The sequence below is a fragment of the Oncorhynchus gorbuscha genome, linkage group LG22 (assembly GCF_021184085.1).
Source record: "Oncorhynchus gorbuscha isolate QuinsamMale2020 ecotype Even-year linkage group LG22, OgorEven_v1.0, whole genome shotgun sequence".
Taxonomy (NCBI): domain Eukaryota; kingdom Metazoa; phylum Chordata; class Actinopteri; order Salmoniformes; family Salmonidae; genus Oncorhynchus; species Oncorhynchus gorbuscha.
In genome coordinates this window covers 27,756,838-27,784,192 of record NC_060194.1, presented here as the reverse complement: position 1 = coordinate 27,784,192, position 27,355 = coordinate 27,756,838, and the positions used below count along the sequence as shown (strand labels likewise).

The following is a 27,355-nucleotide window of genomic DNA, read 5'->3' as shown; positions in this document are numbered from 1 at the left end:
AATTGTTTGAAGATGGTCATACCAAGGATCATTTAGATATTTGATTTAGAATTTTAGGACCCCTTTAGGTATGAAATATATTTTTAAATTATTTAATGAAACATTGAATTTGGCCTTACTGCTATAAGCCCATAGAAATACATATTCATAAATGGAAAAACAGTCCCAAAGAATATCTAAAGGAAGTTTGTTTTGAAGTGTCTGCCCTATATCTGAGAGATCTAAGATTAGGAAACTATCACTTTTTTAATTTTTTTAAATTGCACCTTTATTTAACCAAGTAGGCCAGCTAAGAACAAGTTCTCATTTACAACTGCGACCTGGCCAAGATAAAGCAAAGCAGTGCGACACCTACAACAACGCAGAGTTACACATGGGATAGACAAACATACAGTCATAACACAATATAAAAATCTGTATACAGTGTGTGCAAATGAAGTAAGGAGGTAAGGCAAGAAATACTCCAATAGGGGCGAAGTAATTACAATTTAGCAATTTGCACTGGAGTGATAGGTGCAGATGAGGGTGTGCAAAAGAGCAGAAAAACAAATATAGGGATGAGGTAGTTGGTTGGATGGGCTACTTACAGATGGGCTGTGAACAGCTGCAGCGATCAGTAAGCTGCTCTGACAGCTGATGCTTAAAGTTAGTGAGGGATATATAAGTCTCCAACTTCAGTGATTTTTGCAATTCGTTCCAGTCATTGGCAGCAGAGAACTGGAAGGAAAGGTGGCCAAAGAGGTGTTGTCTTTGGGGAAGACCAGTGAAATACACCTGCTGGAGCGAGTGCTACGGGTGGGTGTTGCTATTGCGACCAGTGAGCTGAGATAAGGAGGAGCTTTACCTAGCAAAGACTTAGATGATCTGGAGCCAGTGGGTTTGGCGACGAATATGTAGCGAGGACCAGCCAACGAGAGCATACAGGTCGCAGTGGTGGGTAGTATATGGGGCTTTGGTGACAAAACAGATGGCACTGTGATAGACTGCATCCAATTGGCTGAGTAGAATGTTGGAGGCTATTTTGTAAATGACATCGCCGAAGCCAAGGAATGGTAGGGTAGTCAGTTTTACGAGGGTGTTTGGCAGCATGAGTGAAGGAGGCTTTGTTGCGAAATAGGATGCCGATTCTCGATTTAACAATATATTGGAGATGCACTAAACTACACTGAAGAAACTTATAAATGCAAGATGCAACAATTTAAGATTTTACTAAGTTACAATTCATAAGGAAATCTATTTAAATTATTTAATTAGGGCCAGATCTATGGATTTCACATGACTGGGAATACAGATATGCATCTGTTGGTCACAGATACTTTTTTTAAAAGGTAGCGGGCTTGGATCAGAAGACCAGTCAGTATCTGATGTGGCCATTTACCTCATGTAGCAGGACACATCTCTTTCGCAGAGTTGATAAGGCTGTTGATTGTGGCTTGTGGAATGTTGTCCCACTCCTCTTCAATGGCTGTGCGAAGTTGCAGGATGTTGATAGGAACTGGAACACGCTGTCATACGCGTTGATCCGGAGAATCCCAAACATGCTCAATGGGTGACACGTCTGGTGAGTAAGCAGGCCATGGAAGAACTGGGACATTTTCAGTTTCAGTGTACAGATCCTTGCGACATGGGGCTGTGCATTATCATACTGAAACATGAGGTGATGGTGGTGGATAAATGGCACGACAATGGGCCTCAGGATCTCGACACGGTGTCTCTGTGCATTCAAATTGCCATCGATAAAATGCAATTATGTTTGTTGTCCGTAGCTTATACCTGCCGATACCATAACCCCACCATGGGGCACTACAGTTGAAACCGGGATTCGTCTGTGAAGAGCACACTTCTCCAGCGTACCAGTGGCCATTGAAGGGGAGCAGTCTGGTCAAGAGCCTGGTGAGGCAATGAGCACCCTGAGATGGTTTCTGACAGGTTGTGCAAACCCACAGTTTCATCAGCTGTCCGGGTGGCTGGTCTCAGACCATCCTGCAGCTGAAGAACCCGGATGTGGAGGTCCTGGGCTAGCGTGGTTACACGTGGTCTGTGATTGTCAGGCCGGTTGGATGTACTGCTAAATTCTCTAAAACGATGTCGGAGGTGGCTTATGGTAGAATAATGAACATTACATTCTCTGGAAACAGCTCGGGTGGACATTCCTGCAGTCAGCATGTCAATTGCACTCACTCCTTCAAAACATCTGTGGCATTGTGTTGTGATAAAACTGCACATTTTAGAGTGGCCTTTTATTGTCCCCAGCACAAGGTGCACCTGTGTAATGATCATGCTGTTTGATCAGCTTGTTGATATGTCACACCAGTCAGGTGGATGGATTATCTTAGCAAAAGAGAACTGCTCACTAACAGGGATGTTAACAAATTTGTGCACAAAATTTGAGAGAAATACATTTTTTTGTGCATATAGAAAATGTCTGGTTTCTTTTATTTCAGCTCATGAAACATGGGACCAACACTTTACATGTGTTTTATATTTTTGTTAATTGTACTTCCATATACAGTGCATTTGGAAAGTATTCAGACCCCTTGACTTTTTCCACAGCTTTATTCTAAAAGTGATTAAATCGTTTTTCCTCATCAATCTACACACAATAACCCATAATGACAAAGCAAAAACAGGTCTTTAGAAATTTTGGCACATTTATAAAAAATAAACTGAAATATCACATTTACATAAGTATTCAGACCCCTTGACTTTTTCCACAGCTTTATTCTAAAAGTGATTAAATCGTTTTTCCTCATCAATCTAACATCCCACGGAGCACCATTAAATGGAAAGAATATGGCATCACAACAAACATGCCAAGAGGGCCATCCACCAAAACTTACGGACCAGGCAAGGAGGACATTAATCAGAGAGGCAACAAAGAGACCGAAGATAACCCTGAAGGAGCTGCAAAGCTCCACAGCGGAGATTGGAGTATCTGTCTATTGGGCCACTTTAAGCCGTATACTCCACAGAGCTGGGCTTTACTGAAGAGTGGCCAGAAAAAAAGTCATTGCTTAAAGAAAAAAAATAAGCAAACGCGTTTGGTGTTCGCTAAAAGGCACGTGGGAGACTCTCCAAACATATAGAAGGTACTCTGGTCAGATGAGACAAATGAAGCTTTTTGGCCATCAAGGAAACCGCTATGTCTGTCGCAAACCCAGTACCTCTCATCAGCCTGAGAACACCATCCCATGTTTTTCATCTGCAGGGACTGGGAAACTGGTCAGAATTGAAGGAATGAGATCTTCCAGAGATTTGAGACTGGAACAGAGGTTCACCTTCCAGCGGGACAATGACCCTAGCATACTGCTAAAGCAACACTCGAGTGGTTTAAGGGGAAACATTTAGGATTCCAATGTCTTGTAATGGCCTAGTCAAAGCCCAGACCTCAATTCAATTGAGAATCTGTGGTATGACTTAAAGATTGCCAAACACCAGTGGAACCCATCCAACTTGAAGGAGCTGGAGCTGTTTTGCCTTGAATGTGTGAAAATCCCAGTGGCTTGATGTGCCAAGCTTATAGAGACATACCCCAACAGACATGCAGCTGTAATTGCTGCAAAAGGTGGCTCTACAAAGTATTAACTTTGGGGGATGAGTAGTTATGCACGCTCAAGTTCTGTTTTTTGTCTTATTTATTGTTTGTTTCACAAATAATATTTTGCATCTTCAAAGTGGTAGGCATGTTGTGTTAATCAAATGATACAAACCCCCCCAAAACTCTATTTTAATTCCAGGTTGTTAGGCAACAAAACATGAAACATGCTAAGGGGGTGAATACTTTCACAAGCCACTGTATTTTCAGGTCTCTCCAGAGATGTTCGATCAAGTTCAAGTCCGGGCTCTGGCTAGGCCACTCAAGGACATTGAGACTTGTCCGAAAGCCACTCTTGCGTTGTGTTTGCTGTGTGTTTAGGGCCGTTGTCCTGTTGGAAGGTGAACCTTCGCTTCAGTCTGAGCGCTCTGGAGCAGGTTTTCATCAAGGATCTCTCTGTACTTTGCTCCGTTCATCTTCCCCTCGATCCTGTCTAGTCTTCCAGTCCCTGCCGCTGAAAAATATTGTCAAAGAATGATGCTGCCACGACTATGCTTCGCCGTAGGGATGGTGCCAGGTTTCTTTCAAGCGTGACACTTGGTATTCAGGCCAAAGAGTTCAATCTTTTTCTCATGGTCTGAGAGTCCTTTAGGTGCCTTTTGGCAAACTCCAAGCGGGCTGTGTGGTGCCTTTAACTGAGTGGCTTCCGTCTGGTTACTCCACCATAAAGGCCTGATTGGTGGAGTGCTGCATAGATGGTTGTCCTTCTGGAAGGTTCTCCCATCTCCACAGACAAACTCTGGAGCTCTGTCAAGAGGACCATCTCCCCCGATTGCTGGGCGGCCAGCTCTAGGAAGATTTTTGGTCGTTCCAAACTTCTTCCATTTAAGAATGATGGAGGCCATTGTGCTCTACGGACAATTCCTTCAACCTCATGAGTTGGTTTTTCCTCTGACATGCACTGTCAACTGTGGGACCTTATAAAGACAGGTGTGTTTCTTTCCAAATCATGTCCAATCAACCTGAAATGGTCCAGACAGTGTGGTGAAGAAGGCGCAACAGTGCCTCTTCTACATCAGGAGGCTGAAGAAATTCTACTTGGCCCCTGAGACCCACAATTGAGAGCATCCTGTTGGGCTGTATCTTCACCTGGTACGGCAACCGCACAAGACCACCAAGACTCTTCCTACAGCTGGCCGCCCAGTCAAACTGAGCAATCGTGGAAGAAGGGCCTTGGTCAGGGAGGTGACCAAGAACCCGATGGTCACTCTGACAGCTCCAGAGTGCCTCTGTGAAGATGGGATAACTTTCCAGCAGCACTGCACCAATCAGGCCTTGATGGAGGAGTGGCCAGACAGAAGCCACGCCTCAGTAAAAGGCACATGACTGCCTGCTTGGAGTTTGCCAAAAGGACTCTCTGCCAAAACTCTCAGACCATGAGAAACAAGATTCTCTGGACCAGTCAGACCAGTCAGGATTGAGTGAAAGATTAACGGAGTAAAGTACAGAGAGATCCTTGATGAAAATCTGCTCCAGAGCGCTCAGGGCCTCCGACTGGGGCGAAGGTTCACCTTCCAGTAGGACAACGACCCTAAGCACACAGCCAAGACAACGCAAGAGTGGCTTTGGGACAAGTCTCAATGTCCTTGAGTGGTCCACAATAAATGTGAAAGAAATTCTAAAACCTCTTTTTGCTTTGTCATTATGGGGTATTGTGTGTTGATTGAGGAAGAAAGAAACAATTGAATCAATTTTACAGTAAGGCTGTAACATAACAAAATGTGTAAAAAGTATAGGTCTGAATACTTTCCAAATGCACTGTACTTTTGGTCATGAAGTGGATTTTTTAAATATATGTATAATCCAGTAGTCTATGCATAAAATGCCCTGATGCATTTAGTGCTCAAATCTGACAGCTGAAACATAAGGTGCACAATTATTGTTTTAGGAATGTAAAAACCAATTTAAAAAAATAGGCTATAAAGTTTTGCATATGCTACACATCGAAACACAAGGAATAGTGTTTTTGTCATTTGTTATAGGCTGCTTTTAAGGACATTAAATGTGGCTCATTTGGCAAATATCCCTCATTTATTGATGTACGCTGGCTGCAAGGGTGGACGCCTTTTTTAAATGTGTTTTTATTTCACCTTTATTTAACCAGGTAGGCTAGTTGAGAACAAGTTCTCATTTGCAACTGCGACCTGGCCAAGATAAAGCAAAGCAGTTTGACACATACAACAACACAGAGTTACACATGGAATGAACAAACAAACAATCAATAATACAGTAGAAAAATCTATAAACGGCAAGTGCAAAGGAGGTATGATAAGAGGGGTAAGGCAATAAATAGGCCATGGTGGCAAAGTAATTACAATATAGCAATTAAACACTGGCATGGTAGTAGCCTTAATAGGTTACTCACCCATTGCATATGGATGACAGGCACATTTCTCCAATGTCTGAAATGTAAATATTTCCTAACAGAAACCGCAACCAACCATATAAATATAATCCATAGATGCCAGTTCCCATTTAAATCAGGACTGGCAGCCATTGCTAGTGTACCAATGAGTTTAACAGTCAAAGTGCCAGGGTAAGAGGTTCTAAAATCCTTCTATGGATTATATCTATGGCCACAATGCAACAAGCTGTTCTATATTTGGTGCGTGTGCTGCCCAGATTGTGGCCTTCCCGTGTAAGTACGTGTAATAAAACTTAATCCACTGCTCTTTATTGAAGCCATTTATCCTCTGTAGCTAAATTATGCTCTCTGGTGTAGTATTTTATTTATGTCTGTTCAGACAAGAGTAATATCATTTTTATAGCCTCATTTTGGCAAAATTATTTCAATTTACTTCTTGTGGCTATTAGTATGTGCACTGCTGTGTGCGTGGGTGCGTCTGTCTCTGTGGGTGTGTGCACAAACTTACCCTGGGAGTTGTGGCTGAGCCTGGAGGGCAGGGTGCTGTAGCCCCTCCAGTCCTGGGACGTAGACTGGTAGGCAGAGGTGAGGTGAGGAGGATGCCCTCCAGGTCCTGCTGGAACAGCTGGCGGGTGAGGCGGGCATGGCGGACTGAGATCAGGTAGAGGTAGGCCATGTCCCCATCCCTCTGGACCTCTTGCAAGTCAAACTCTGCAATGAACTGTGAAAAAAATAATAGTTTGGACACAACTACTCAGGTGTGGGGTTTTGTTTAATTTGACTATTTTCAACATTGTAGAATAATAGTGAAAACAAACTATGAAATAACACATGGAATCATGTAGTAACCAAAAAAGTGTTAAACAAATCAAAATATAGATTTTTGATTCTTCAAAGTAGCCTGGAATGCTTTTCCAACGGTCTTTTTCAACATACAGTTGAAGTCGGAAGTTTACATATGCTTAGGTTGGAGTGATAACTCATTTTCCACAAATTTCTTGTTAATAAACTAATAGTTTTGGCAAGTCGGTTAAGACCTCATTTTTCCAAAAATTGTTTACGGACAGATTAATTCACTTATGCATCACAAATACTAAATTGACCTTTAAACAGCTTGGAAAATTCTTGAAAATTATGTCATGGCTTTAGAAGCTTCTGATAGTGTAAATTACATACTTTGAGTCAATTGAAGGTGTACCTGTGGATGTATTTCAAGGCCTACCTTCAAACTCGGTGCCTCTTTGCTTGACATCATGGGAAAATCAAAGGAAATCAGCCAAGACCTTAGAAAACAATTTTTGTAGACCACAAGTCTTGTTCATCCTTGGGAGCAATTTCCAAATGCCTGAAAATACCACATTCATCTGTACAAACAATAGTATGCAAGTATAAACACCATGGGACCACGCAGCCGTCATACCGCTCAGGAAGGAAGGAGACGTTCTGCCTCCTAGAGATGAGCGTACTTTGGTGCGAAAAGTGCAAATCAATCCCAGAACAACAGCAAAGGACCCTGTGAAGATGCTGGAGGAAATAGTTACAAAAGTGTCTATATCCACGGTAAAATGAGTCCTATATCGACATAACCTGAAAGGCCGCCCAGCAAGGAAGAAGCCACTGCTCCAAAACCGCCATAAAAAAGCCTGACTACGGTTTGCAACTGCACATGAGGACAAAGATTGTACTTTTTGGAGAAATGTTCTCTGGTCTGATGAAACAAAAATAGAACTATTTGGCCATAATGACCATCATTATGTTTGGAGGAAAAACGGGGGAGACTTGCAAGCTGAAGAACACCATCCCAACCGTGAAGCATGGGGGTGGCAGCATCATGTTGTGGGAGTGCTTTGCTGCAGGAGGGACTGGTGCACTTCACAAAATAGATGGCATCATGAGGAAGGAAAATTTTATGGATATATTGAAGCAACATCTCAAGACATCAGCCAGGAAGTTAAAGCTTAGAAGCAAATGGGTCTTCCAAATGGACAATGACCCCAAGCATACTTCCAAAGTTGTGGCAAAATGGCTTAAGGACAACAAAGTCAAGGTATTGGAGTGGCAATTACAAAGCCCTGACCTCAATCCTATAGAATATTTGAGGGCAGAACTGAAAAAGCATGTGCAAGCAAGGAGGCCTACAAACCTGACTCCGTTACACCAGCTCTGTCAGGAGGAATGGGTTAAAATTCACCCAAATTATTGTGGGAAGCTTGTGGAAGGCTACCCGAAACGTTTGACCCAAGTTAAATAATTTAAAGGCAATGCTACCAAATACTAATTGAGTGTATGTAAACTTCTGACCCACTGGAAATGTGATGAAATCAATAAAAAATGAAAATCATCTCTACTATTATTTATTTATTATTCTGACGTTTCACATTCTTAAAATAAAGTGGTGATCCTAACTGACCTAAAACAGGGAATTTTTACTATGATTAAATGTCAGGAATTGTGAAAAACTGTTTTAAATGTATTTCGCGAAGGTGTATGTAAACTTCAGACTTCAACTGTATGCTGAGCACTTGTTAGCTGCTTTCCCTTCACTCTGTTGAGGTCGGGTGATTGTGGAGGCCAGGTCATCTGATGCATCACACCATCCACTCTCCTTCTTGGTCACATAGCCTGGAGGTCATTGTCCTGTTGGAAAACAAATGATAGTCCCACTAAGCGCAAATGTGATGGGATGGCGTATCGCTGCAGAGTGCTGTGGTAGCCATGCTGGTTAAGTATAGCGGGGCAAAAAAGTATTTAGTCAGCCACCAATTGTGCAAGTTCTCCCACTTAAAAAGATGAGACCTGTAATTGTCATCATAGGTACACTTCAACTATGACAGACAAAATTAGGGAAAAAAATCCAGAAAATCACATTGTAGGATTTTTAATGAATTTATTTGCAATTTAAATTCATTTAAAATCCTACAATGTGATTTTCTGGATTTGTTTTCTCATTTTCTCTGTCATAGTTGAAGTGTACCTATGATCAAAATTACAGGCCTGTAAGTGGGAGAACTTGCACAATTGGTGGCTGACTAAATACTTTTTTGCCCCACTGTATACCTTGAATTCTAAATAAATCACTGACAGTGTCATGAACAAAGCACACCCACGTCATCACACCACCTCCTCTATGCATCACGGTGGGAACCACACATGAAGAGATCACCCGTTCACCTACTTTGCTTCTCACAAATACACAGCGGTTACAGAACTCGAAGGATTCTCACGTCGAAACATTAAACTGTATAACGTAGTAGAGGGCGTAGAAAAAGACTGCCCAAATTCGTGGAGGGTCTATTCAAGGACATTCAAGGACATAACTTACAGTGCTAGTAAATTATGCTCAACCTGTCTTCATCATAAGGGAGGTTTCTGAGTCAAAGGTGAACAAGGTGATTAGCTCACTAAAGAACTCTAAAGCCAAAGATGTGTTCGCGCTGGACTCTACCTTTCTTAAAAACTACAAAGAGTCACTCATTGGCCCCATTACTAAGGTCACCAACACATCTATTGGTCTCGGGGTGTTTCCAAGGGTACGGAAGTCGGCCATAACAGCGGCCATCTTTAAATCAGGCGACCCTGCTGGCGTGAATAACTACAGGTCCATTAATATACTACCTGTGGTGTCAAAGGTTGTTGAAAAGTGTGTAGCAGAACAACTGATTGCCCACCTCAACAACAGCCCCTTCACATTACAGTCCATGCAGTTTGGCTTCAGAGCGAAACACTCCACAGAAACAGCCAACTGCTTTCTTCTGGAAAATGTGAAGTCCAAGATGGACAAAGGGGACATTGTTGGGGCTGTGTTTCTGGACCTAAGGAAGGCTTTTGATACTGTTAAACATGAGATTCTCATCACAAAATTGTCCAAGTTCAACTTTTCCCTTGATGCCTTGAGATGGATGAAATCATACCTTGAAGGCAGAACTCAGTGTGTCAGAGTGAGCAATGAGCCGACACCCACTCTTAACTATTTTTATTTATTTTTATTTCACCTTTATTTAACCAGATAGGCAAGTTGAGAAGTTCTCATTTACAACTGCGACCTGGCCAAGATAAAGCAAAGCAGTTCGACAGATACAATGACAGAGTTACACATGGAGTAAAACAAACATACAGTCAATAATACAGTATAAACAAGTCTATATACAATGTGAGCAAATGAGGTGAGAAGGGAGGTAAAGGCAAAAAGGCCATGGTGGCAAAGTAAATACAATATAGCACAATAAAACACTGGAATGGTAGTTTTGCAATGGAAGAATGTGCAAAGTAGAAATCAAAAGTAATGGGGTGCAAAGGAGCAAAATAAATAAATAAATTAAATACAGTTGGGAAAGAGGTAGTTGTTTGGGCTAAATTATAGGTGGGTTATGTACAGGTGCAGTAATCTGTAAGATGCTCTGACAGTTGGTGCTTAAAGCTAGTGAGGGAGATAAGTGTTTTCAGTTTCAGAGATTTTTGTAGTTCGTTCCAGTCATTGGTAGCAGAGAACTGGAAGGAGAGGCGGCCAAAGAAAGAATTGGTTTCGGGGGTGACTAGAGAGATATACCTGCTGGAGCGTGTGCTACAGGTGAGAGATGTTATGGTGACCAGCGAGCTGAGATAAGGGGGGACTTTACCTAGCAGGGTCTTGTAGATGACATGGAGCCAGTGGGTTTGGCGACGAGTATGAAGCGAGGGCCAGCCAACGAGAGCGTACAGGTCGCAATGGTGGGTAGTATATGGGGCTTTGGTGACAAAACGGATTGCACTGTGATAGACTGCATCCAATTTGTTGAGTAGGGTATTGGAGGCTATTTTGTAAATGACATCGCCAAAGTCGAGGATTGGTAGGATGGTCAGTTTTACAAGGGTATATTTGGCAGCATGAGTGAAGGATGCTTTGTTGCGAAATAGGAAGCCAATTCTAGATTTAACTTTGGATTGGAGATGTTTGATATGGGTCTGGAAGGAGAGTTTACAGTCTAACCAGACACCTAAGTATTTGTAGTTGTCCACGTATTCTAAGTCAGAGCCGTCCAGAGTAGTGATGTTGGTCAGGCGGGTAGGTGCAGGTAGCGATCGGTTGAAGAGCATGCATTTAGTTTTACTTGTATTTAAGAGCAAATGGAGGCCACGGAAGGAGAGTTGTATGGCATTGAAGCTTGCCTGGAGGGTTGTTAACACAGTGTCAAAAGAAGGGCCGGAAGTATACAGAATGGTGTCGTCTGCGTACAGGTGGATCAGAGACTCACCAGCAGCTAGAGCGACCTCATTGAGGTATACAGAGAAGAGAGTCGGTCCAAGAATTGAACCCTGTGGCACCCCCATAGAGACTGCCAGAGGTCCGGACAGAAGACCCTCCAATTTGACACACTGAACTCTATCAGAGAAGTAGTTGGTGAACCAGGCGAAGCAATCATTTGAGAAACCAAGGCTGTCGAGTCTGCCGATGAGGATGTGGTGATTGACAGAGTCGAAAGCCTTGGCCAGATCAATGAATACGGCTGCACAGTAATGTTTCTTATCGATGGCGGTTAAGATATTGTTTAGCGTGGCTGAGGTGCACCCATGACCAGCTCTGAAACCAGATTACATAGCAGAGAAGGTATGGTGAGATTCGAAATGGTCGGTAATCTGTTTGTTGACTTGGCTTTCAAAGACCTTAGAAAAGGCATGGTAGGATAGATATAGGTCTGTAGCAGTTTGGGTCAAGAGTGTCCCCCCCTTTGAAGAGGGGGATGACCGCAGCTGCTTTCCAATCTTTTGGGAATCTCAGACGACACGAAAGAGAGGTTGAACAGGCTAGTAATAGGGGTGGCAACAATTTCGGCAGATAATTTTAGAAGGAAAGGGTCCAGATTGTCTAGCCCGGCTGATTTGTAGGGGTCAAGATTTTTCAGCTCTTTCAGAACATCAGCTGAATGGATTTGGGAGAAGGAGAAATGGGGAAGGCTTGGGTGAGTTGCTGTAGGGGGTGCAGTGCTGTTGACCGGGGTAGGAGTAGCCAGGTGGAAAGCATGGCCAGCCGTAGAAAAATGCTTCTTGAAATTCTCAATTATGGTGGATTTATCAGTGGTGACAGTGTTTCCTATCTTCAGTGCAGTGGGCAGCTGGGAGGAGGTGTTCTTATTCTCCATGGACTTTACAGTGTCCCGGAACTTTTTTGAGTTAGTGTTGCAGGAAGCAAATTTCTGCTTGAAAAAGCTAGCTAGTATTGAGTGATGAAGAGAGAGATATTGTCTCTAGAAACATCATTGAAACCAGGAGATGTTATTGCATGTGTGGGTGGTGGAACTAATAAGTTGGATAAGGTATAGTGAGCAGGACTAGAGGCTCTACAGTCAAATAAGCCAATAAACACTAACCAGAACAGAAATGGACAAGACATATTGACATTAAGGAAAGGCATCCTTAGTCGAGTGATCAAAAGGGTCCAGTGAATGGAGAGGTTGGTTGGGGGTCACGGCGATTTAGACAGCTAGCCAGGCCATTGGTAGCAAGCTACCATAGGATGGAGGTCTGTTGTTAGCCACCTCTTGCGTTCCGTCAGTAAATTAGTGGGGTTCCGTGTGGTAGAGGGGATTAATCCAAATCACACAACAACAACAAATAAAAACAATAGATATAGTTATAGAGGCCCAAGAAGAAACATAATAATAATAAAAAATAAATAAATTGTCCGATGTGGGCGTGCCCCAAGGGTCAATACTGGGGCCCCTCCTGTTCAGCCTGTACATGAATGATCTGCCTTCTGTCTGTACCGTGTCTGAAGTTCAAATGTATGCAGATGATACAGTGATATATGTGCATGCAAAGAGCAAACAACAAGCTGCACAAGAACTCACTACTGTAATGGTCCAGGTTACAAAGTGGCTCCGTGACTTGTGTTTGCATCTCAATTTGAAAAACTGTTTGCGTGTTCTTCACAAAGAGGGCAACAGATGCTATTGAGCCAGATGTCTATGTGTCAGGGGAGAAGCTCCAGGTGGTATCTGATTTTAAGTACCTTGGCATCATACTTGATTCCAACCTTCTCTTTTTAAAAAGCATGTGAAAAAGGTATTCAAATAACCAAATTCAACCTAGCTAATTTCCGATTTATACGACATTGTTTGACTACAGATGTAGCAAAACTGTACTTCAAATCTATGATACTCCCCCACTTAACATACTGCTTGACTAGTTGGGCCCGAGCTTGCTGTACAACATTAAGACTTATTCGGTCTGTCTACAAACAAGCTCTCAAAGTGCTTGATAGGAAGCCCAATAGCCATCATCATTGTTATATCCTCAGAAAGCATGAGCTCCTGAGTTGGGAAAATCTTGCGCAATATACTGAGGCATGTTCTGTATTCAAGATCCTAAATGGCCTGGCTCCCCCTCCACTCAGTATTTTTGTTAAACAGAAAACCCAAACATATGGCAGCAGATCCACAAGGTCCACCAAGAGAGGTGACTGTATAGTTCCCTTAAGAAAAGGCACCTTTAGTAAATCCGTTTTCTCTGTGAGAGCTTCCCATGTCTGGAATACACTGCCATCAGACACACATAACTGCACCACATATCACACTTTCACAAAATGCTTGAAGACATGGCTAAAGGTCAATCAGATTTGTGAACATGGTCCCTAGCTGTGTGTTACCGCTTTCCATGTTGTCTGTAGCTTGTGGGGTGTGGAAACACTTTGTTGCTTTTATGAATTTTCTCTTGCTGCTTTTTGTTCTGTCTGTATGCTATGTCTTGCTTGTCCTATGTTGCTATTGTCTATATTGTAATTGTTTTTAATAACCTGCCCAGGGACTGCGGTTGAAAATTAGCCGGCTGGCTAAAACCGGCACTTTTACTGAAACGTTGATTAATGTGCACTGTCCCTGTAAAAATAAACTAAACTAAACTCAAGATGACACTGACCTGGGAATTGAGAGAGCACACCGAGCTCTGGCCTCAAAACCCCCCAGCGGCGCCCCACCCAGATCCATAGTAGTATGGTTCCTAAAATTCTCAGTCAAAGAGAAAGTCTTACATGCAACCTGGAAAAAGCCTGTTAACTTCCAAGGCCAATGAGTATTCTTTGATCATGACTACGAGGGAGAGATACTGAAAAGAAGGAAAGAATACACCCCATTAAGAAAGCACTTGAAGAGAAGGGTATTCGCTTACAAACACCATACCCGCATACGAGCATGCAGACGAGGCGGCTGAGGACCTGAAGTCAAGGGGCTTCCCAGTGGAGTATACCGCCAAGAGAAAGGCGACATCACCAGTGGAAAGACTCTTGTTACGGAGTCTAGTTTGATAGGTTCTCGACTAGCTGGACTGTTCCCCGGACTCCGTGTGTAGGTATTTGTACAATGCACATGAACAAGGGTATTGAACTTGACATTGGTGTCTGTCTTTATTCCTTTATCCAACATATCATACTGAAACAGACTCGAGCAGGCTCTCCCGTGGATCGATGTCGACAAGCTGAGTCATGGAGAAAGAGGGAAACCACCTCGGCGAGAGGACGTTCACGTCCGAGAGAGACTCAGGCATTTCCAACGGGAAGATGGAAGACAATGAATTGGATTTAACAGAATTAAGTCACGCGAGCTGTTAAGACTTTGGGTTGTTACGATTGACATTGCAATAGGTCAAATATCTCCCCTATTTTCCACCAATGCTGAACAAGGGTGAATAGCCAAAATTATGTGTTCTTTATGAACACACTAAGTAGCGTCACGTTAATAACATGTATATTAGCTAAGGATTAATGACACATTGACAACGGGGCGACAGAAGGGCATATCAAGGGGAGGATTCATGATATGCAAGCATGACCTAAATAGTTTTCACTTGTAATTAACCGATGTGTATAAGCGACGAAATAGGAGCCCTTATTATTTTCGGTTCCACCAGGTCTTGTTTGTGACGTCATGCATTTTCATATCTGAGTGAGGGGCCACTCCTACGGACAGACTCATCCCCTCAAACCCCAGAGGCAAGAGACAGTCCTCTGACATAGGAGTCCAAATACCAAAGTCCAAATACCGAAGTTACATTATTTAATGTAAACGCACCCCCAGGGAGTGACATGGTCTTCTACAGGAAGTTACATTATTTAATTTATACACACCCCAGGGAGTGACATGGTCTTCTACAGGAAGTTACATTATTTAATGTAAACGCACCCCCAGGGAGTGACATGGTCTTCTACAGGAAGTTACATTATTTAATGTATACACACCCCAGGGAGTGACATGGTCTTCTACGGGAAGGTGTTTGATTTAATTGCCACAGAAACCACTGGCACTCTTATCTGTGGAGGGGACTTCAACACAATTCTAAACTCAAAATTGGACAGCACAAATCAAAATAGGAAAATGAGTCTAGTTGCCAAAAAGATCAATAGGATATTGCAGGATCTAGGACTGCTCGATGTATGACTTGTGTAAGGATTTAGGATTAATGCATTTTAAACAACAGCTGCTTTGTGTGTGTGTGTGTGTGTGTGTGTGTGTGTGTGTGTGTGTGTGTGTGTGTGTGTGTGTGTGTGTGTGTGTGTGTGTGTGTGTGTGTGTGTGTGTGTGTGTGTGTGTGTGTGTGTGTGTGTGTGTGTGTGTGTGTGTGTGTGTGTGTAACAGGGTTGGTTATGTTTCCACTTGCCTCTAAAGAAATGTGTATTTAATGTTCAAGCATTCTTATTGGTTAGTTCAACTCTGATGAAAATAAGATGTGTTGTGATTGGCCCTGCTTGCAGATAGGGGGAGATCGCGAACGTCAGGTCTCCCCAGTATGAAAATGTGACGCAAGGGGTAGGTCACGTTTTGAATACTCTTTTCTATTTTACAATGTGTACAAGTTTGCTGTACGTTACTGATTAGTAGCCGGAAGGTTCCAAGTTCAAACCCCTGAGCTGACAAGGTACAAATCTGGTGTTCTGCCCCTGAACAGGCAGTTAACCCACTGTTCCTAGGCCGTCATTGAAAATAAGAATTTGTTCTTAACTGACTTGCCTGGATAAATAAAGGTAAAATAAAATAAATAAAGAATCATATACATGTGTGGGTATATGGTACCTGTTAGGGATTGAGGGGCTTTCCGGGATGTGCTTTGGCATATGATTGCTGTAAATAAGTGTGTTAGCTAGCATACACCGATGTAATGATCACATAAGCCACTACTAACACAGTTGTCGTCATGCTACAGATTTTGCCAACGACAGCCATCAATACCGTTCAGCCCTGCACAACTAACCTGCTGTTTCCCATTTAACAACGGGTATTTACACATGTTATATTTTGTATTGTATTTTTGTATTTTGTTCGCCCAGTATGAAAATGTGATTCAAGGGATTTTGCCATCGACAGGGTGTGTGTGTGTGTGTGACAATAACTGAGCAACATGGTGTGACTTGCATGTTGTAAAGCGGTGTACTGTTTAATACATTTGCCTTGCCAATATTGAGCACATGGTGTGACTTGCTGATTATTACAAAGTTGTGGTTAATCAGGTATAGGGAGGGGTTTATCCCGAGGTTTAACTGAGATGGAAAAATACTGAACAACACAATAGCAGGAACTGAGCAACTGTTATAACTAGGGTGTGATACCAGAACAGTAAGAATCTATTATCGACAGAGGATGGACTCCAAGAAGCGCCAAGATGCGGGGACCAGCCTGAGGGCCTGCGATAGGCTGAGCAAGTCTAAACCATGCTCAGCCTCTACTGTGATAGGCCAACAGACGAGTTGGAACTACATCTATCACAGTATAAGAACATCTGTTTACTTACATCCTGTCAGTTCTCTGCTTGCCCTGCGTGGTGATACAGTGAACCCGTATATACGAAAATTGCATTTACCATTTATTGCTTGAATTTAATTAAAGATAATTAACGACAGATTCTGACTTTTATTCTTCCTGATACCGGATTCGAAAGACGCAACCCTATCACTTGACACCCACAAGACCGATAAGGAATATACTTTTTACTCAGCCCGCCACACGGAATACTCCAGGTTAAACAACTATTGTCTCTTCTCTACCTGAGATAGATCTGCCCCAAGGTGAGGAGCATCAAACAGACAGAGCTGGAGCCCTTGGTGAGACGAGCAACCCAGAACAGAACTCACACAGGTAAGATCTAATAGTTCAGCCACGGAGCTGACCTGATGTTAGCGACCTTAATACTGAAGTCATGTTATATTATTTCAGACATCGAACGGCTAGATACATGTTCACTTGTCCATGCAATGAAGTGCATTTTCATGTGAAACACAATATAATATACTAATGAATATCCATTGACTTACACTACAGTATGTAATCTGTTTCTGATAGGGAGTGAGGAAGCCCTATATGGATGTGATAGACGTCAGTTGGGGAGGCCCACACGGAGGAGGGGTAAAACCCTTGACTTTTGTGCGACAGGTAATGTCATTCTAACCTTTGTTTCTGTCTGAGTGTCGCCCGTTAATCCTGCCTGTTCGCTCCTGAGTAGCACAGCGGTTTAAGGCACTGCATCTCAGTGCAAGAGGCGTCACTACAGACACCCTGGTTTGAGTCCAGGCTGAATCACAACCGGAGGCCGTCATTGAAAATAAGAATTTGTTCTTGACTGACTTGCTTAGTAAAATAAAGGTTAAATAAATATTAGTTGTATTTGTTAACTCTTTCTCTTTACACCTTTGTGTGTGTACGCATTCATGCATGTGTGTGTGTGTCAGGTTCTTGCAGCCTGCATATACCCTGAGCTGGTCGAAAGTGATAAACTGCCAGGGGACGTTAAACAGAGGGCCCAAAGCCTACTGAGCGCATGTGATGGGGGGAGTGTAGGTAAGGAGGACTACAATTGGACCTATGGAAACACGTTTTTTTGTTACGTTTTTTTGAATGCACTAAGGTTGCCGATCATCATGACTGTCAATGTACAAAAATAAAAATATAAAACTCAGCATGTAACAATTTCAAAGATTTTACAGAGTAACAGTTGATATTGAAATAATCGAATCTATCGAATTCACATGACTGGGAATACAGATACAGTGGGGAGAACAATTATTTGATACACTGCCGATTTTGCAGGTTTTCCTACTTACAAAGCATGTAGAGGTCTGTCATTTTTATCATAGGTACACTTCAACTGTGAGAGACGGAATCTTAAACAAAAATCCAGAAAATCATTTTAAGTAATTAATTTGCATTTTATTACATGACATAAGTATTTGATCACCTACCAACGAGTAAGAATTCCGGCTCTCACAGACCTGTTCGTTTTTCTTTAAGAAGCCCTCCTGTTCTCCACTCATTACCTGTATTAACTGCACCTGTTTGAACTCGTTACCTGTTTAAAAGACACTTGTCCACACACTCAATCAAACAGACTCCAACCTCTCCACAATGGCCAAGACCAGAGAGCTGTGTAAGGACATCAGGGATAAAACTGTAGACTTGCACAAGGCTGGGATGGGCTACAGGACAATAGGCAAGCAGCTTGGTGAGAAGGCAACAACTGTTGGCGCAATTATTAGAAAATGGAAGAAGTTCAAGATGACGGTCAATCACCCTCGGTCTGGGGCTCCATGCAAGATGTCACCTCGTGGGGCATAAATGATCATGAGGAAGGTGAAGGATCAGCCCAGAACTACACGGCAGGACCTGGTCAATGACCTGAAGAGAGCTGGGACCACAGTCTCAAAGGAAACCATTTGTAACACACTACGCCGTCATGGATTAAAATCCTGCAGCGCACACAAGGTCCCTCTGCTCAAGCCAGCGCATGTCCAGGCCCATCTGAAGTTTGCCAATAACCATCTGGATGATCCAGAGGAGGAATGGGAGAAGGTCCTGTGGTCTGATGAGACAAAAATAGAGCTTTTTGGTCTAAACTTCACTCGCCGTGTTTGGAGGAAGAAGGATGAGTACATCCCAACCGTGAAGCATGGAGGTGGAAACATCATTGTTTGGGGAAGCTTTTCTGCAAAGGGCACAGGACGACTGCACCGTATTGAGGGGAGGATGGATGGGGCCATGTATTGCAATATCTTGGCCAACAACCTCCTTCCCTCAGTAAGAGCATTGAAGATGGGTCATGGCTGGGTCTTCCAGCATGACAACGACCTGAAACACACAGCCAGGGCAACTAAGGAGTTGCTCCGTAAGAAGCATATCAAGGTCCTGGAGTGGCCTAGCCAGTCTCCAGACCTGAACCCAATAGAACATCTTTGGAGGGAGCTGAAAGTCCGTATTGCCTAGCGACAGCCCCGAAACCTGAAGGATCTGGAGAAGGTCTGTATGGAGGATTGGGCCAAAATCCCTGCTGCAGTGTGTGCAAACCTGGTCAAGAACTACAGGAAATGTATGATCTCTGTAATTGCAAACAAAGGTTTCTGTACCAAATATTAAGTTCTACTTTTCTGATGTATCAAATACTTATGTCATGCAATAAAATGCCAAATAATTACTTAAAAATCATACAATGTGATTGTCTGGATTTTTGTTTTAGATTCCGTCTCTCACAGTTGAAGTGTACCTATGATAAAAATTACAGACCTCTACATGCTTTGTAAGTAGGAAAACGTGCAAAATTGGTAGTGTATCAAATACGTGTTCTCCCAACTGTATGCATCTATTACAGATTCCATGGATCAGAAAACCAGTCAGTATCTGGTGTGACCATTATTTTCCTTATGCAGAGCGACATATCTCCTTTGCATAGAGTTGATCAGGCTATTAAATGTGGCCTGTGGAATGTTGTCCCACTCCTTTTCAATGGCTGTGTGAAGTTAATGGATATTGGCCGGAACTGGAACACGCTGTTGTACACGTCAATCCAGAGCATGCCGAACATGCTCAATGGGTGACATGTCTGGTGAGTATGCAGGCCATGGAAGAACTTAGACATTTTCAGCTTCCAGAAATTGTGTACAGATCCTTGCGACATGGGGCCATGTAGTATCAGGCTGAAACATGAGGTGATAGCAGCAGATGAAGGGCACGACAATGGGCCTCAGGTTCTCGTCACAGTATCTCTGTGCATTAAAATTGCCATAGATAAAATGCTATTGTGTTCATTGTCCATAGCTTATGCCTGCCCATATCATAACCTCACCGGCCCCATGGGGCACACTGTTCACCACACTGACATCAGCAAATCGCTCGCCCACACTCCGCCATAAACGCTGTCTGCCATCTTCCCGGTACAGTTGAAATCGGGAATCATCCGTGAAGAGCACACTTCTCCAGCGTTCCAGTGGCCATTGAAGGTGAGCATTTGCCCACTGAAGTCTGTTATGACAGCGAACTGCAGTCAGGTCAAACCCTGCTGAGGACGACGAGAACGCAGATGAGCTTCCCTGAGACAGTTTTTGAATGTTTGTGCAGAAATGATTTGGTTGTGAAAACCCATATTTTTATCAGCTATTTGGGTGGCTGGTCTCAGACAATCCCACAGGTGAAGAAGCCGGATGTGGAGGTCCTGTCCTGGTGGGATTACGCCTGGTCTGTGGTTGTGAGGCTGGTTGGACTTATTGCCAAATTATTTACAACAACATTGGTAGACAAATGAACATTCAATTCTCGAGCAACGGCTCTGGTGGGCATTCTTGCAGTCAGCATGCCAATTGAATGCTACCTCAAAGACTGAGACATCTGAGGCATTTTAGAGTGGCCATTTATTGTCCCTAGCACAAGGTGCATCTGTGTAATGATCATGCTGTTTAATCAGCTTCTTGATATGCCACACCTGTCAGTTGGATGGATTATCTTGGGAAAGGAGAAATGCTCACTAACAGGGATGTAAACAAATTTGTGCACAACATTTGAGAGAAATAAGCTATTTGTGCATATGGACTTTTTCTGGGATCTTTTATATCAGCTCATGAAACATGGGATCAACACTTTAGATTTTTTTATATTTTTGTTCAGTGTGCATGTGATGTGTGCTTATATTTGATATACATATCTTTGTTCTTCTTCTCTATCTTATCAGGCTCATACACGCCCACTGGTGGTATCTCTTATATACAGTGCAGTGTGTCCAACTTCATCTCTCGACGAGATGGTGGTGTATTATCGTCCCCCGAGAATATCTTAATGACATCTGGCTCCCAGGGGTCTTTAATGGTGAGAATCATCTTCACCATCATCATAATTGTCATAATAATAATCATCTTAATCATCGTGTCTGTCTCATTCATCTTTCACTCTTTATTGTTTTTGTTTAGCTGGTTCTGAAGCTGTTGGTCCACAATCAGGCCTCACTCCCGACAGGTGTGCTGACCGCTGTTCCCGCCTCCTCTTTCTTCAAAATGATGTTGCAAAGGCTCGGTGCAGCCGTTGTTCCCTACTACCTAGATGAGGAGCAGGGTTGGGCAATGGAGGTGGAGGAGCTACGCAGAGCATTACAGGCCTCTAAGGGTGTCTGCAACACAGTTGCCCTGTATGTCATCAACCCGGGGAATCCTACAGGTAACGAGTTGTTCCGGTTCCATGATGGTTGATACAGTAGTACCCCACTATTTGTCCCTATGAAGAATGTATAAACCTTTTTGCAGCCAAGTTACCTCAGCAGTATTTATGGATAGTCTCATTTGTTTTGTTGTTGCTAGGTCATGTTCAGAGCAGGAAGTGTATTGAAAAGGTGATCCGATTCGCTGCTGAGGAGAGGCTCTTCCTCATGGTTGATGAGGTTACTTCCTGTCTATACTTTCTCCTGACAAATCACTTATTTTCAATCACAAATATTTCACTTCCCTCTATATTGACTATGTAGTGAGTTGTTGTTCTGTCTTCCACGCACCCCTCGCTGTTTCATTTGATCCACAGGTGTATCAGGAAAGTGTGTTCAGGGAGGGCAGTGAGTTTGTCTCCTATAAGAAGGTTCTGTCTGAGATGGGGCCTCCTCTCTCAAACACAGTGGAGCTGGCCTCTTTCCACTCAGCATCCAAAGGCTTCATGGGAGAGTGAGTACTGTACAGCAGCACTGTCTGTCTTCTAAGGCAATAGACTAACGGATTCATGCATTCAACTAAAGGTGAACTGTATTAGGAGGTTTTGTAATTGACTAGTCTAAAGTTCAGAATGCCACCATGATGCATCTATTAGAATGCTGCTGGATGAATGAGATGAGGAAGGATTCAATAATCTGATTTATTTCACACACACAGCAGAGGGGTGAGGATTTATTGGCTTGTAAGGCTGTTAGGTAGGGTTGTGGTGGTTGATTATTTCATGCACAAAAGGAAGGCAAACAGAATATGCCACCCCCTGGCATCACCATGAAAAGATTTGCCGTTTTCAGAAGGGGGTTAAATGGTAAGGTTAGGAGTGAAAAAAAGCCTGAGGAGTGGTTTTTGGCAGTGAGAACAGCTGTAGTGGGAAGGGGTGGGGCATGGCCCAATTAGAGCAATTAGTCGCATCAACAGAGGAGTGTTCTTCAATACATACATACTATAGCCTACTGTACTCTACAATGATCTGGAAAGTAATTAGCTACTAGCCTACTACTTCTTTAGAAATGTCAAATTCCTTCAGCATGAGCGTTAGAGCAAACATGGATTAGGGCCATCTTAGACAATATATGAGCTGCCAACACAAACTCAATAGTGACAAAAGTAAATAAAATAGCTGGCAGTTCCCTAAGAGATCCACTTCAGTCTTCCTATGGTGTAAAAGCCTGTACTGAAACCAGCAGGCCAGTGTTTGACCACTACTCTGTATGCGTCTCCTCCCTGCACAGGTGTGGGCTTCGCGGGGGGTATGTGGAGCTGGTGAACCTTGACCCCGCCATCATGAGGTACGCCTACACCCTCTTTTCCACTTACATCTGTGCCCCTGTGACTGGTCAGCTAGCCCTGGAGCTCATGGCTAACCCTCCCAGGCCAGGGGACCCCTCATACCCGGTCTATGCCCAGGTGAGACCCATCAAAATAGATGTATGACAGTATGACGTTAGGCTTAATAGATTGCATATGCCATGTAACATTTAGTCACAAGTAGTTTAATGATAGTGCTCTACAATCATTGAAGTCTCTAAAATAAGAAATAGTTCATCAAAATCAAACAAATGTATTCCTTTCCCTATTCACAACGGCACCTCAGTGTCCCATACAATATGCTCTCCCAGTGTCCTTCTTTTCCGTCTTCTCTCCCATCTCCGCCAGGAGACCCAGTCTATCCGGGCCATGCTGGTCCATAACATGAACTGGGTCCCAGAGTTTCTGAACAATATCCCAGGGATCAGCTGTCAGCCGATGATGGGAGGAGCTTTCGTATTTCCCCGGCTGTATCTACCCCAAGCAGCCATTGAGAAGGCCAAGGTTTGTCATGGGGCAAATAGTACACTGTATGGTCAGGTAGAGCACTAGAATGACTACTGCTGTTTGTCATATGGGCATTTCAAGAGACATTCACCTTTTGGAGGAAAAACATGTGATTCAACATCTGATTAATTCTAAATACTCTGGAGTTAATGATTTGATCTCTTATATATGTGAGTTTTCTGTTTTCCATTGCAGGTGGTGGGGATGCAGCCTGACCTGTGGTACTGTAAACGGTTACTAGAGGAGGCAGGAGTGTGTGTGGGACCAGGGTGTGAGTATGGACAGAAGGAAGGCACCCACCACATCAGGTACAATCCTCTCTCTGTCAACAGCTTCTGGACATAGAAATGTCACCATAAAACACTCCAGTAGTCAATGGCTCCATATCCACTACTCATCCTATGCAAATGAACAGGGAAGCATAGCATTAGCCTCATCATTCTATTTAAATGGTTATACTTCCCCACTGATTTGTTCTCATCTCTCTCTGTAGACTGTTTGTCATGACCCCAGTGGAGACCATGGAAGAGGTACTGAAACGCCTGAAGAACTTCCACCTGCACTTCCTCAAGGAGTTCTCCTGAAAATTGGCTTAACCTTACAGCCCAAAGATGAATAATACATTTAACTTCAGACACAATCACAGTACAGAGAAGAAAAGTGCAACCAGTAACATTGTTTAACGTCTTTATCTTTCAACAGACCATATTTAAATGATAAATTAAGACAACACATGACCTGAGTTGAAAAATTCTGCATTTGGATTGAGCAAAGAGGGGCTTGAGCGGCCTTTAACATAATTATTATGCTTCAAGTCATGCATGTCCACTGAAAAAACATATTCTCCGTATTTTGTCAAACTTTGGCATTAGAGAATGAAACTACCTGTCTCAGATAGTATAGATCCCCTCTAAATACTCAGACTCTTCTTAACAATAAGAACGTTACATTGTTAGGATCTGCCATTGTGGGGCAGAGATATTGGAACTAAGGGAATAAGTGAAAGTTGACATTTTTAAGGTAAGGATAGATTTTGGCCATATTCACTAACATCCAAAGTCCATGTCAATTCAATACTTTCTATGACTGTGATATGTTTGTCTCACCTAGCTATCATAAAATGAATGCATTAACTGTAAGTCGCTCTGCATTAGAACATCTGCTAAATTACTAAGATGTAAAAATGATGACAAATAAACAGACTTTTTAAAGCATTGGATGCAATCTGTGTTGAGTTACTCCAATGGCATTTCAAGGGGAATTTAGCCACCCTCTAGTTTGTGAGGATAAAAATACTTAATCCAAGACATTTGTTATTCTATAACATAACAGTTTGTCATATTCAATAAGTATATAAATACAGTAAAACCTCATAGGCCTACTGACAAAATATGGATGTTTTAAATCACCTCAGATTCTCAACCATTCTATTGAACACATTACACTTGACTTACTATGTGGTATAATACAGCTATTGTCAAATTAGAGTTTAACAATCAGAGATTCTAACAATATGCTCTGAATATTAACAAAGTATCAGAAATGTAACAGAATTTGCAGCGTTGTAGTATTTACAAAATCAAAAGCCTGTGCTAAGATCTGAATAGCAGTTTCAAGGTTGTGTTTGTAACAACTATCCTGCCAGGAGCAAAAATGATGACACTTTTGTATGGTACTGACTAAACTTTCAAAATAAAAGTCCACATTTCAAAACTTTGCAATGTCGATAACTCATTCAAAAGATATACATTTGTAATCAATGGCAATTCTTTATGGTGATTATATGCAATTGCAATACATTATTTTGTATTTGTATTTTTTTTAAAGAGATTGTAACCACTGTTACATTTTATTTTCATGGTCTATTTACAATGTGCTGTAGAGATTTTATTTTTGCCAATGTAAAAGTGGGGTTGGGAGTACTTAGTAGGGTCTGTAGAATCTATATATGGTGTTCTTTCGTGGAGGACTGGATAAGAGTGTTGCTGGCCTTTTACTCCTTCCATTCCATAAGCCTAAATGCCGACCCTTCGTAAACTTTTTGAAAAAATTGTGTTTGACTAGATACAATGCTACTTCACAGTATTTTTAAATGTCTTTATTTCACCTTTATAAGATAAAGCAAAGCAGTGCGACACAAACAACACTGAGTTACACAGAATAAACAAACGTACAGTCAATATACAGTGTGTTCAAATGAAGTAAAATTAGGAAGGTAAGGCAATAAATAGGGAGGTAAGGCAATTACAATTTAACAAATAAACACTGGAGTGATAGATGTGCAGAATATAGAGTAGAGATACCAGGGTGCAAAGGAGCAAAAATAGAATATATATAAATGGGGATGAGGTAGTTGGATGGACTATTTACAGATGAGCTTATGTACAGGTACAATGATCTGTAAGATGCTCTGACAGCTGATGCTTAAAGTTAGTGAGGGAGATATAAGTCTCCAGCTTCAGTGATTTTTGCCATTTGTTTCAGTCATTGGCAGCAGTGAACTGGAAGGAAAGGCGGCCAAAGGAGGAATTGGCATTGGGGCTGACCAGTGAGGTATACCTGCTGGAGCGAGTGCTATGGGTGGGTGCTGCTATTACATTTACATTTAAGTCATTTAGCAGACGCTCTTATCCAGAGCGACTTACAAATTGGTGCATTCACCTTATGATATCCAGTGGAACAGCCACTTTACAATAGTGCATCTAAATCTTTTAAGGGGGGGGGTGAGAAGGATTACTTTATCCTATCCTAGGTATTCCTTAAAGAGGTGGGGTTTCGGGTGTCTCTGGAAGGTGGTGATTGACTCCGCTGTCCTGGCGTCGTGAGGGTGTTTGTTCCACCATTGGGGGGCCAGAGCAGCGAACAGTTTTGACTGGGCTGAGCGGGAACTGTACTTCCTCAGTGGTAGGGAGGCGAGCAGGCCAGAGGTGGATGAACGCAGTGCCCTTGTTTGGGTGTAGGGCCTGATCAGAGCCTGGAGGTACTGAGGTGCCGTTCCCCTCACAGCTCCGTAGGCAAGCACCATGGTCTTGTAGCGGATGCGAGCTTCAACTGGAAGCCAGTGGAGAGAGCGGAGGAGCGGGGTGACGTGAGAGAACTTGGGAAGGTTGAACACCAGACGGGCTGCGGCGTTCTGGATGAGTTGTAGGGGTTTAATGGCACAGGCAGGGAGCCCAGCCAACAGCGAGTTGCAGTAATCCAGACGGGAGATGACAAGTGCCTGGATTAGGACCTGCCCCGCTTCCTGTGTGAGGCAGGTTAGTACTCTTCGGATGTTGTAGAGCATGAACCTACAGGATCGGGCCACCGCCTTGATGTTAGTTGAGAACAACAGGCTGTTGTCCAGGATCACGCCAAGGTTCTTAGCGCTCTGGGAGGAGGACACAATGGAGTTGTCAACCGTGATGGCGAGATCATGGAACGGGCAGTCCTTCCCCGGGAGGAAGAGCAGCTCCGTCTTGCCGAGGTTCAGCTTGAGGTGGTGATCCGTCATCCACACTGATATGTCTGCCAGACATGCAGAGATGCGATTCGCCACCTGGTCATCAGAAGGGGGAAAGGAGAAGATTAATTGTGTGTCGTCTGCATAGCAATGATAGGAGAGACCATGTGAGGTTATGACAGAGCCAAGTGACTTGGTGTATAGCGAGAATAGGAGAGGGCCTAGAACAGAGCCCTGGGGGACACCAGTGGTGAGAGCGCGTGGTGAGGAGACAGATTCTCGCCACGCCACCTGGTAGGAGCGACCTGTCAGGTAGGACGCAATCCAAGCGTGGGCCGCGCCGGAGATGCCCAACTCGGAGAGGGTGGAGAGGAGGATCTGATGGTTCACAGTATCGAAGGCAGCCGATAGGTCTAGAAGGATGAGATCTTACCCCCCCGCAGCTGAGATAAGGCGGGGCTTTACCTAGCAAAGACTTATAGATGACCTGGAGACAGTGGGTTTGGCGACGAACACGAAGCGAGGGCCAGCAGAAGAGCATACAGGTCGCAGTGGTGGATAGAGAATCACCAGCAGCAAGCAGCAAGAGCGACATCATCGATGTATACAGAGAAAAGAGTCGGCCCGAGAATTGAAACCCACCCCCAAAGAGACTGCCAGAGGTCCGGACAA

At 43.2% G+C, this 27,355-nt stretch overlaps 1 protein-coding gene across 3 annotated transcripts; it reads left to right on the top strand.

Annotated features, from left to right (window-relative positions):
* Positions 1–16,265: 16,265 nt before the first annotated feature.
* LOC124009367 (alanine aminotransferase 2-like) lies at positions 16,266–24,455 on the top strand. 3 transcript variants are annotated; one of them, XM_046321129.1, is made up of 11 exons: positions 16,266–17,056; positions 17,261–17,350; positions 17,647–17,755; positions 20,910–21,043; positions 21,145–21,388; positions 21,529–21,608; positions 21,746–21,882; positions 22,659–22,833; positions 23,083–23,238; positions 23,437–23,549; positions 23,735–24,455. In XM_046321129.1, exons 2-11 carry the CDS (start codon positions 17,279–17,281, stop codon positions 23,823–23,825), a joined length of 1,311 nt encoding a protein of 436 aa, XP_046177085.1. In that variant the 5' UTR covers positions 16,266–17,056; positions 17,261–17,278; the 3' UTR covers positions 23,826–24,455. The 3 variants fall into 3 exon arrangements, with proteins under 3 accessions (XP_046177085.1, XP_046177087.1, XP_046177088.1); XM_046321131.1 differs by lacking the exon at positions 17,647–17,755 and having other exon boundaries at positions 16,273–17,056; XM_046321132.1 differs by lacking the exons at positions 16,266–17,056; positions 17,261–17,350; positions 17,647–17,755 and adding an exon at positions 19,918–20,184.
* The last annotated feature ends 2,900 nt before the right edge of the window (positions 24,456–27,355 follow it).

What these genes read in the sequence shown, in the direction of transcription:
- LOC124009367 (XM_046321129.1), top strand. Translation starts at nt 17,279, where the DNA reads ATGGATGTGATAGACGTCAGTTGGGGAGGCCCACACGGAGGAGGGGTA. An exon ending in CAACCCGGGGAATCCTACAG is followed by an intron (nt 21,389 to 21,528) that starts GTAACGAGTTGT and finishes TGTTGTTGCTAG; the next exon opens with GTCATGTTCAGAGCAGGAAG. An exon ending in CAGCCATTGAGAAGGCCAAG is followed by an intron (nt 23,239 to 23,436) that starts GTTTGTCATGGG and finishes TTTCCATTGCAG; the next exon opens with GTGGTGGGGATGCAGCCTGA.